Raw genomic sequence first — 11017 nt, forward strand, 5'->3', positions numbered from 1 at the left:
GGCTGTTTTGATACAACATTGGAGATGGTCTTTTCCATGTTTAATCTTTATTTTTGTTAGCGTTAACCATTCTGGTATGTAAAGACAGCTGCACATGTACTACTCCGTGTTAAAATATTCCACTGCTTGCTTAAGCCTGATCCTGCAGCTTGTAAGGGGATCCGGATCTAGTTGTGCATGGCAGTGCCTATCAGCAGCAATCACCTTCTGGATGTGGCACCAGTGTATCAGGCCTCGGGGCCCAGGCTTTCTTTTTTGGCAGGAGGAGATCTGCCGTCTGATCAACTGCTGCACGATGCCCTGAGCCTCCCCTGGGAAGCTCCCGGCCCTCGCTGCCCCCCCGGCCATGCCTGTGTGCCCCTCCCCGGGCCCCGGCCATCCCCAGATGGCTGCTCTGCCTGGCGCTGCTCTCTGCCCGCTCTGAAGGACGCTGGAGCTCTCTCCAGCAGCACACCACCACCGATCAGCCCCCCTGAGGCTTTCCCAAATGCTCCCCAGCTGTGAGTCCACGCCGTTCCCAGGACAGAAATTCAGCTCCGCTCGGTGGCAGCGTCCCTGCTTGGCCCAGGCCAAAGCGAGACCTCGCTGTCCCGTCCCGCCCCACCTTGCTGCTGGGGACCTGACAAGCCGCTGGTTTCAGTAGCTGCACGGGCTGTAGGAACGTGCTGGGAGAACATTTTAAATGGTAACCTCTTACACGGCATGGAAACAAGGCACCGGGCTTCCAGCCCTGTCTTCGGGGGCTGAGCTCTCCCTGTCTGTGGGGTGTTCCCCCCACACCAAGGTTTTGGGCCAGCTTCCTCCTCCAGCAGCTCTGAGCATTCAGATACCCCCCCAAACCGGTGCTTTTCTGCCTTTGCAAGGCATTGTCCCCTCAAGTTCCCTCTCTCTTTTTCCTTTTACTCCACTTCCCCAACCACAGTGGCGCCCCAGCCCCGGGGGGAGCTCATCCCCCGGCAGAGACCTTCCCTCGAGCTGCCGATAAAACACCGAGTTCCTGCGCGTGCCTTTGCTGCTTGCCTCGGGGCAGCGTTTCTGCAGTGCCGGCAGGGCTGTGGAAATACTTGCAAGCCTTGAGACTTCTGATCAGCCTGGACAGAAGAGAGGAAGCTTTAACTGCAGGCCGCAGGGAGCAGTTTGGACAGGAGTGACCGTACAATCACAGGAGGCCGGTTTTCAGCGGCAGCCTGCTGGCCCAGGCCAGCTGGGTTGCCGTTTTTGCAGCGGGCTCCTCCCGAGGCAAAGCCATCGCGTGCATCAACACAAAGCCAGCGCTTTGGGCACCTGATATTTTTGGGAACTTTCAAAGCCCCGTCCAAACTGGGACTGTTTGGCAGTCTCTTGGTGTGGGGAGAAATGCCAGCGGGGTGGCCACCCTTGGTTCGTCCTACAAGACCGGCTTGTTTGCGTCCTGATGCTTTGACACAAAGGTGGCACTGTGGCTGTGGCAGGACGTGAAAGCTCGATGTGACACGGGCTGGATACGGTCAGGAGTTGTTTTTGCAAAGTTGACCTGAAGGTTCAGGAATATTCCGATACAGTTTGGGATGGTGGGATAGCTCCAAAGCAATGAGCTAAACGCCCCCAGGGGATGGCAAAACTCAGGGCAAGTGAATGGGGAAGGATCACTGCTCGGTTAAGAACAGATTTGGAGCTGGCTGCCGAGGGAAGGGCTGCAGTTAACTTTGGTGGAGTTCTGAGACAAAACACTCAGCATGGGATTAGGAATAATGAGATCCATCCGAAATGTTACGCTGAGCGGGGTTCAAAGAGCTTGTCAGACGTCCCTTAGCACATCTCTCGGGTTGTCAGGCTGCTTTCCGATGTTTGTTACGCCCTCTTTGAAGTCTGAAAATCCCTATTATTTCATGGGCAATTTGCTTCTCTTTTCTGAGGCCAGTATTGTCTCCAGTGAAGCTCGGTTTCTGCGCGTTCCAGTTTGGTGGTTCGAGTCCTGGAACCGTTCTCCGGGATGGCACAACCAGAGGGTCCAGAGGGCTCCCCTGCAGGGACCTCACGCCATTCTGCAGACCCGGCCTTCCACTCCGGTTCCACCCGGCGTAACCCCCCCCGGGGTGATGCAGAGCTGAACCCGACCTTTTCTTGCAGCCGTCGAGCGCAGGGGAAGTGGCTGGTTTTTTATTGCCGTCGAGTGCTTGGGAAAACCGATGAGCACGGAGCTGGTGAGACTCGTTCCAAGTTAGGCAATAAATACGCGGCGCGGCTGGGAAAAACCCAGGGTCTTCAGAGTCCCCTCTCTACCCACCAGAGCAGCCTGCTGTCCGCATGTTTACTGAGGAGACTGGACTCTGACTGTTTTTAGTTTTAATTTTTAGACGCTGCCTTCTTCGGGCTGTTTTGCCTGTTCCACAGTGGCCGCTGTTTAAACAGTGCTAGCAGGAAATGTTTTGGAAATGTGCTTTAAAAAAACACCGTTCTCTTAAGCCGTTCTTTTTATTCCCAGTTTAGACAGAGCCTTCGGATTCACGGAGAATGAATCTCTTGTCAGGGGGAACGAGTTAGGCAGCAGTTTGTTCTGGAGCTGTCCTCGTCATTGCTGAAGGCAGGACTGAGCAGCTCGCTGGGCGCTGGGAGGTCACTTGCAGCCCTAACAGTAAAAAAATGAAGCTTGAAAGTCAATTCTATTCTGTTCTCTCATAGCTCCTCTCAAAGCCAAGAGTCCGAGCCGGGCTCTTTGCCACCTAAAAGCTTTGCTTTGACGCTAGATATAGCTCCAGTGGAAATTATGGATCTGTTGCAGAAATTACTGGGTGAGGTTTTCTGGACGGAATTACACGGGATGACAAGGCTAGATGAGCATTAAGTGTCCCTTTGGGTCTTGAAATCTTGAATCTTCGGGGCTATCTCCAAACTTAAATTGGTGCGTGGGGTTTTGTGGAAGCCTGGTTTCATCTCGCGCTGACACAAGCGGCGGCTGGGCTGGAAGGAGCCCTTGGAGCAAACGGCACGCGTCCGACGAGGGGAGGGAAGAACAGCAGAGCCGCCGGGAGGGCTCGCTTCAGCCTCTGCCTGGACCCAGGGCGCGCAGCTGAGGAAAGCGCTGTCTGGAGAGAAATACTGTCAGAAGAGAGGAGAAATGCAGGAGCATGGGAGCACCATCGCGGTGCCCAGCTGCGGAGCAGTGCTGGCTGCTGGCGGGGAAGGCAGGGAGCAGCAGCAGCAGCCCCAGCAGGGGGCTCGGGGTAGAGGTTTAGACCCGCACAGCTCCTCGGGCTGCGTCGGGAGGTGCCCGTTTCCCTGGGGTCCCTCCGGCAGTGGGGCTTCTGGCGACGCCAGCCGTGCCACCTCCAGTCTCGAAGGCGCGAGAGTGTTTATGGGGACAAACCACAGGGCAAGGCACGGATCCCCAGCGCCCAGCTGTGTGGCTGTGCCCGTGGTGCACGGCACGCCGCCAGGCAGCTGGCGGAGCCTGAAGTGCCGCGGCACCCGCAGCAGCGCCCTGCGAGGGATCTGCGTGCTGCTGCCTCCCGTGACAGTGCTGGAGCGATGTGGGGAGGCAGAAGGGATTGAGTCAGGGTTTGGCCAGGATCCTGGGGCTGCTATCCTGATACATCCAGCAGAGTAAAGCAGAAAAACAAAGGCATTGGGATTTTTAATAAGCGTTTAAGATCTTGGATTTGTGTCTCGTCAGTCACTTGATCCAGCCACAGGACTTATATTAGTGGGTGGAAGCAAAACCCTTTCTGAGCATTAAACACTGTAGGTTTCCTCCCCGGCTGCTAAGCTATCATTACGTCTGGTAGAAGCCTATTTACAGTCGCTCCCCTTGGGCTGCCAGGCTCCTAGCAGAGCAGTTTGCACCAGATGGTCCCTGCAGCATCCTGAATCCTCCAGATTCCTGGCTAAGAAGTGGCTCCCACAAATCTCCAGCTCAGATTCACGCTGACCCCGCTGTAGTCAAACAAGAGCATCAGACGTTAGGGCAGGCTGTGCCCAGCGTGAGCCTGGAGCAGCAGCAAGAGCCAAGTGATCCCCCCGGTGTGATGCGGAGCCCGTTGGGGATGTAGGCGTATCTTGTTCGGGATGCCTCATCGCAGGCCTTTTGTGAGGTCCCCTCTTGGTTCTGAGCACGGTGCCTGGAGTTCGGTGAGCACCACGCAGAGCCCCGATGGTGTCCATGCGCCCTTGCAGCAGCTGTGGACCTCAGGCCCTGCGCCCTAAAGGCAGGGGCCCTGCTGCAGTTCAGTGGACCAGAGCTGCTTGTGTGTCAGTCTGAAGACGTGGAGGAGAACGGAGCAAACACTCCTACATCAGCCCTTTCCCAGCCCTGCTTTCCCAACAAAGCAGCCGCTGGTGCTAACACACAACACACTCAGTGAGTTGGAGAGACCAGAACAGTGCTCCGGCACGTCCCACTGCTGCCACGCAGCTTCCAGAAGCTGGAGATGAAGCAGTGGTTCCAGCATGGTGCTGTCGGCCGCGGCTCGGAGCTGCCCAGAGCCCTTCTTTCCTGGCTCCTGCCGTCTCTGAGCTGCTGAGCTCGACGGGCCACGGAGCTGGGCATAAAGAGCTGGAATTTTCCTCCTCCGAGAAGTGACCTTCAGCCGAGGTGACTCGGTGCCTGCCGCTGGGATTAGCGGTGAGGGAGGTTTAGCAGCGAGCAGCTTTGGTCCTGCTGTGAGGCTTTCGATCTGTAAATGCAGCTGCGCTGAGCGCCGTGCAGCCTCGTGATGCCTGTAGGAGGGTTACAGGAGCTGATGTCTGCACAAAAGGATCTGGAGCAAACAGCCGTGCGGTGGGGCACGTGGTTTCCCACAGGAACCCGCTGCTGGCTCCAGGCTTTTATCGAGGTGATGTCCAAGGTGCCCCGAGCTGTAGAAGATGCAAGGTGAGCTCAGCACCTCCAGCAGGTGGCTGCAAGGGCACAAAGGCAAGTTCAGTATCTGGCAGGGGGTGAACAGGGCAGGGCTCGGGGAGACATACAGAGGTTAAAAAAGAGGAGGGCAGCCTTGGCCTTCCTCCGAAGAACTGGGTTGTCAAAAGTAAATGACAGCCCGGGTGTCTTGGGTGGGGGATCTGGAGAGCAGTGATGGAGAACGCCGTGGCAGGCAGGTGCGGTGCTCTGCAGCCTCCTGTCCGCTCCTTCCGCCAGGAGTGACTGACGAGCCAGGAGAGCAGGTGCTTGACGGTGACCTGGATGATTTATGAAAATGTCCTCTCCTCTCCCCATCCACCCCCCATCCCCTCTGTGGTCATCACTAGCTTCGTCTTTCCCAAGCCTGGAGCTGCGCTGCCCCCTTCCCCCCTGAGGCATGGTTCTTTTGTTGTCTTTGCAGGTTGCCTATGGGACCACGGAGAACAGTCCCGTCACCTTCATGGGATTCCCCGATGACAGCATTGACAGAAAAACCAAGACGGTGGGATACATCTTACCCCACACGGAGGTGAACAGGACCCTCCCCGCTTGCTCCAGGTCCTCCGTCTGCAGCAGACCCCGTGCTGGCGTTGGGGTGCATGCTGTAACGCTTGGCTCAGCACCCCGAGGGCCCTGCTTCTCTTCCTTTCTAGGCAAAAATCGAAGATCCAGAAACGGGGAAGCCTGTGCCTCTGAACACTGCTGGGGAGCTTCAGGTCCGCGGCTACTGCGTCATGCTGGGGTACTGGGACGACCCCGACAGGACAAGAGAAGTGATCTCCGATGATAAGTGGTACAAGACCGGGTGAGTCCGGAAGCAAACCTGCTCCTCCGAGCCTGTCCTGCAAGGTGGCGCGGGGTGGGGATCTAGGCACACACGAACCATGTGGCAGGGACTTCCAAAGTGGGGAAAACTGAGCAGATTTAGCGCTTCGATCTGTCGCTCCCTCTCCGTGAAACTTCAGAAGAGCTTCCAGCACCTCGGTGCGAACTGCTCCTGGGGACTGGGACACACTCTGTGTGGTTGTGCTCCCTCCAAGAGGTGAAGGACTGGGGTCTGCGCAGCAGAGACGAGGATGGCAACAGCGGGAACATCCTCCCCCTGAGCCCTGGTGTTTGTGGAGACACTGCCAATGACTGGAGGTCGTAGCAGGAGCTCTCTGAGCTCTGCAGGAGTTTATTCCATGTGTTCAGGTGGCAGCTCACCCGTTACCCTCCAAGATAGTCGGACCTGGCCTCCAGAGCAGGCTGCCTGGGCGTGCCAGTCATTGTTCCACCTCCCTGGGGTCGGGTGAGGACTGTGGTGTCGTTGCAGGGACATCGCAAGCCTGGATGAGCACGGCTACTGCAGAATTATTGGCCGCTGCAAGGACATGATTATTCGGGGCGGAGAGAACATCTACCCAGCTGAACTCGAGCAGTTTCTCCACACCCATCCCAAGGTTGAGGAGGTGCAGGTGAGTGAGAGGGAGCGGGAGTCGGGGAGCAGCAGCGGTTTATGTGGTGGGAAATCTGTATGCAAAGTGCCTGAGTCTGCTTCCTCTGTTTGCGGCTTCTCCTTTAGTGTGATGTTGTCTGGCAGCTGGGAGAGACAGGAAGGGGCAGGCAGAGCTTCTGGGTCTTTCCTCTCCGTGGTATGGGGCGCACGAGTTCAGGCAAACTCCTTGTGCAACAGCTTCACATCTGCAGAGCAGCAGCTGCCATTCTCCAGTTTTTAAACTGCCTGTCCACTTCCATAACGCTCTCTGAAATTCCTCCTCGGAAAGCAGCCTGAGAGGACAGCTTTTACTGATAATTAATTACTCTAAGCTCCTAAATCAAAAAAAGACTCCTCCAACGAGTCCCTGGAGATGAGGGGTTAGACTCAGTTTTATCCGTTCGCAAGACAGAAATGATTTGCAACGTTGAGCAGCTGCTCCCAATCTGCTGGGATTGTTTTCCTCCAGGTTTTGTGCCAGACAAGTTTCCCCATAAATAAACCAGTTATTTAGTAAGTGCTGCGCTTGTGCCAGGCTCGCGTCTCTCCTTGGAACAGTCCCCGTGCAGATGGGTTGCAAACCAGCCCTGTTTGTGTAGTTTCTAGGGCCTGATGTCACTGCTCTGGACTCAAAAGGATTGACGTGTCTCTAGGATCTCGAGATACTGGTTCAAGGCAGGGGGTGACAGTAGGTCTCTGGTGAAATACCGTGAGCAAACTTTGGAGATCGAGCTTGGAAAGCCCAGCCCCTGCGTGGAGCAACGTGATGTGCCGGCGTCACAGGCACTGGTGGGCTGAACGCTGCCGTTCTGGGGGTTCCAAAAAATCCCTTCATTCTACTTCATCCCTCGCCTGCCATTTCTTCTGGAGATCCCAAGGCAGGCAGCTGAGGCAATCTCCCAGATCTCCTCGTTGGTCACAAAACCTGTTGCCCCATACTCACATCTGGGGAAACGGCGGCACCAAGACAGATGACGGGCCCCTGTTACGGGTCTGACTCAGCCCTGATTCCCAAAAGCAAAGGAAGGTGCTGGCGTCTGGGTGCCTGCTGTGACACATTTCCTCCAACAAACGGCCAGGAAGTCCTTCCGGGAGGCGTTGAGGGCATGCAGAAAGCTCTGGTGGGATGTTCAGCAGCTCCAGCTGCCCGCTGTACAGCCACCCAGCCCCTGCCCGGGCATCCCACGGCGCGGTGAGGGTTCGTGGGCCAGCACACGCACCCTGCCCAGCGGAGGTGGGAGGACAGGGATGGCTCCAGGGCTCTCACGTCCTTCTGTCCCACCCAGGTGGTTGGCGTGAAGGATTCGGTGATGGGAGAAGAGGTCTGTGCCTGCATCCGTGTGCGAGCCGGGCAGAGCTGCACCGTGGAAGACATTAAAGCTTTCTGCAAAGGGAAGGTAGGTCTTGCGCTCCTGTGCGCCCTGTTGTTCCGTTCCCTGCCAGAGCATCACACCCAGCAGCAGCTGGGGATTTGCAAACGTTTTTGCAAACGATCTGCGGTGTTTTAGAGCAGCTGGTGATCCAGCTTGGCCACCGCACAGCGGGTGTTAGAGCGTGCGGGCCGGGTGCGCTGTTCCTGGCAGCTTGTGTAGCTGTTGGCTTCCTCTTCCCAGATCTCCCATTTCAAGATCCCCCGGTACGTCGTGTTTGTCAGTCAGTACCCGCTCACCGTCTCGGGCAAGGTAAGAGCTGGGCTGCGGCGGGGAGGAAGCCACGGCCTCCTGTGCTGTGTGTCTGAGCCTCTCCACCTCCACTTCATTCCAGGTTCAGAAATACAAGCTGAGAGAGCAGATGGAGAAGCACCTTCAGCTCTGAGCTCAGGAGGGCAGAATTTAAAAAAAAAAAGGGATAAATCAGACTCGCTTCAGCCAGCTTTACGTCTGCTTTTCACCTGTGCCTCAGGACCAGCGCTGGAGGGCTTCTCTCCCTGCCATCAGCCTGACGGCACTTCTACGTTAATAAAACAGAGAGCCTCTTTTTCCCAGTTAGGTTTGTTTCTCTGCCAAAAGAAATACTGCGGTGTGAGGAAGGGATGCTTATTTCTGGAATCCTGTCCTGTTACTGTAAGACCTTATGAAGGTTCTAAAACCTTGTGTCTCTTCGAGCAGCTTGGCCACAGCCATTTCAGAGGACTTTGTGGGTCTGAACAGATGTTGGTAACATATTTTTACCGATATTTTAAGTCACAACAGCCTCACACAGTGAGTACCTTCTCTGCTCGGGTGCTGTTGAGATTCATACGCCATGTAACATTGCCTGGTGAAACGACACACCTGATAAACTTGAAATTAAGGGCAGGGGCTTCAGAGAGAGAGGTTTTGCATAGGAAGCGGCTCCCTACAGCTGGAAAAGCCAGCCCTGTTCCCAGGCCTCGCGGCGTCCTTGTGACCCACAAATAAACTTCTCCAACAAAGATTTGGTGTTGCGTGTTTTTATTGTTTTGGACAAGACAGACAGAAAACATTTTACAGAAATACCAAACTTCCTGTCCCAGAGGAAGTGCAAAGCAGAGCATACCCGGGACAGCGTTTTTACGGGAGTTATTTGGTACCTCCCAACCATGACACACTGAGGCGGGACGTGGAAGAGCGCGGCTCCTCTCCCTCCCGCCGTAAGTGTCCCACGCCAGCTGGGACGCAGATAACATTGCTGCCAACTCTCACCGGCCTCCTTTTCTGTCTCCCCCCGTTTCTTCCCAAAGACGGCGAGTGACTGAGCCTCGACTTCCAGGCTGGTGTTCTCTCTGGTGGGTGATGAGAAATGGTGCGCAGGGAGAGAGATGCGGTGTCAGCAAGGTCTCTGTCGTGGCTCTCCAAGCTGGGCTGTGGGCTCTACCCATGGAAGCAGACCAATCGGACAAAAAGACCTTGGTCCGCACTTGCTTTCTGAAAGAAAAGTGCGAGAACGTTAGCACCAGGCCCCAGGGGGCTGGGCCTGTGCTACTGTCACGGCTTTCCAGAGCGCAGCATTTCAGATAGTGCTCCCCAGGGGGGCTGGTGTCAGCGAGCTCCACCACTTCCCCTCTGCCCGCCCTGGGCTAAGCAAGCGAAACTCAGGTGTTAGGATCCTTGCAGACCCTCCTGCCTGGAGGAGGAACTGTAAGCCCCCCGGAGGAGGATTTTTCCCTTCCTCTGCTTCCCCCAGCGTTAACCCGGGTGCAGGACAGGCCGGCTCTCAACGAGAGGCATTCCACTTGTTGGATACCTTCACCCTCCGCACAGCCCGGGGTCCCCAGGAGTGCCCCGTGTACTCACACGAGTTTGGGATCTCTGGGTTTTGCTGATACGAACTGAAGCACGGATCAACGCTGCCTTGTGTGGGTAGAAGGTCTGCAAAGAGATGCGCCGAGCGCCGGTCACAGCCAGCACAGGGGGTGCGGACCCCCAGCGCCCCCATCCCCACTCCCAGCAGCGGCACCGTCCACGAGCACAAGCCCCGAAGCCCGGCGCTGTCCCTGCCCTGTTTCCCGTCTCGCAGCCACCTCGGAGGCTTTTGAGGCAGCTGCTCCCCAAGCGCAGCTCTCCGGCCTCCTGCAGCCCCGCGCCGCGAATACTCACCGAAGGAAAAGGGCCGCACGCCGCAGCTCGCTGCATAGCCTCAGCGCGTGGGCTCATGCACAAGCTCCTGAGCTTCTGCACAGCCCGTGCCCATCTTATAGCGCTCGCGGGAAGCTCGGAAACTCCCAGCGGCGGGGACTCTTCCCAGCATGGCGAGGGTTGCGTCAGCGGTGCCTCTGAGACACCCGCTCCTGGCCTGGAAACAGGAATCTGTGGCGGTGGCCTTTGCGAAACTCCCTTTGTCACGGGCGTTTTTCATCTCTATTAATAGTAAAATGGGGAAAATGCAATGCCTCGCACCGTCAGCGCCGGCCTCGCGCGGCCCCGAGCGGAGGCTCTCGGGAACACGGCACCGGCTGGAGGGTGAAAACCCTCTTCCTCCTCCGGCAGCCCGCGAGGAGCAGCCAGGTGTGGGATTGCGGGGCCAGATGGGGCAGACGCCAGCCCCGTCCCAAAACCTCCCTGTTCGGGCGCTGCAGGCACCCGGCTCCGTCCTCCTCTCTCCCCGTTCCCTGTCGCCCTGGCCCCCAGCGCAGCCACATCCTCGCGCCCCATCCCGGGGCACCCAGCACCCTGCTGTGGGCACACCTCGGGGTGCTGCCCCCCGCACCCTGCCCAGGGGCTTTCACCTCCCGCTGCGGGGCAGCCGGGGAAGGATGAAACGCTGCGGGTACCCAGCAGAGCCCCGGGGCAGACTGCGAATTGCTCACTGCGACACACCGGAGTCACTCCGAATTCGGCCTAAAGCCGGGGAGCGACTCCGAATTGGGCTCGGAGCCGGGGAGAAGACGCCCCCTGAGCAAACTCCCGCCAGCACCGGGCGAAACTGCTGAATATGAGCCAGCAGTGTGCTCAGGTGGCCAAGAAGGCCAACGGCATCCTGGCCTGTATAAGAAACAGTGTGGCCAGCAGGGCTAGGGAGGTGATCGTCCCCCTGTACTCGGCTCTGGTGAGGCCGCACCTCGAGTACTGTGTTCAGTTTTGGGCCCCTCGCTACAAGAAGGACATGGAGGTGCTCGAGCGAGTCCAGAGAAGGGCTACGAAGCTGGTGAGGGGCCTGGAGAACAAGGCTTACGAGGAGCGGCTGAGGGAGCTGGGACTGTTCAG

General features: G+C 57.4%; 1 protein-coding gene and 1 long non-coding RNA gene across 2 annotated transcripts in view; one reads left to right on the forward strand and one right to left on the reverse strand.

The window, feature by feature from the left end:
• Positions 1-8198, forward strand: part of ACSF2 (acyl-CoA synthetase family member 2) — a 37753-nt gene extending 29555 nt beyond the window's left edge. Inside the window, exons 11-16 of the mRNA XM_035342362.1 lie at positions 5298-5405; positions 5530-5681; positions 6192-6333; positions 7640-7750; positions 7967-8035; positions 8118-8198. Of these exons, the coding sequence (XP_035198253.1) occupies positions 5298-5405; positions 5530-5681; positions 6192-6333; positions 7640-7750; positions 7967-8035; positions 8118-8168 (633 nt within the window). The 3' untranslated portion in view covers positions 8169-8198. The remainder of the gene's footprint in view (positions 1-5297; positions 5406-5529; positions 5682-6191; positions 6334-7639; positions 7751-7966; positions 8036-8117) is intronic.
• Positions 8199-8768: 570 nt separating this feature from the next.
• Positions 8769-10214, reverse strand: LOC118175807. Its single transcript, XR_004755137.1, has 2 exons — positions 9608-10214; positions 8769-9238 (listed from the first exon to the last, which is right to left on the reverse strand). It is a non-coding gene; the product is annotated as an uncharacterized LOC118175807 (long non-coding RNA).
• Between the last annotated feature and the right edge of the window lie 803 nt (positions 10215-11017).

The sequence above is a fragment of the Oxyura jamaicensis genome, chromosome 18, assembly GCF_011077185.1.
Source record: "Oxyura jamaicensis isolate SHBP4307 breed ruddy duck chromosome 18, BPBGC_Ojam_1.0, whole genome shotgun sequence".
Taxonomy (NCBI): Eukaryota; Metazoa; Chordata; class Aves; order Anseriformes; family Anatidae; genus Oxyura; species Oxyura jamaicensis.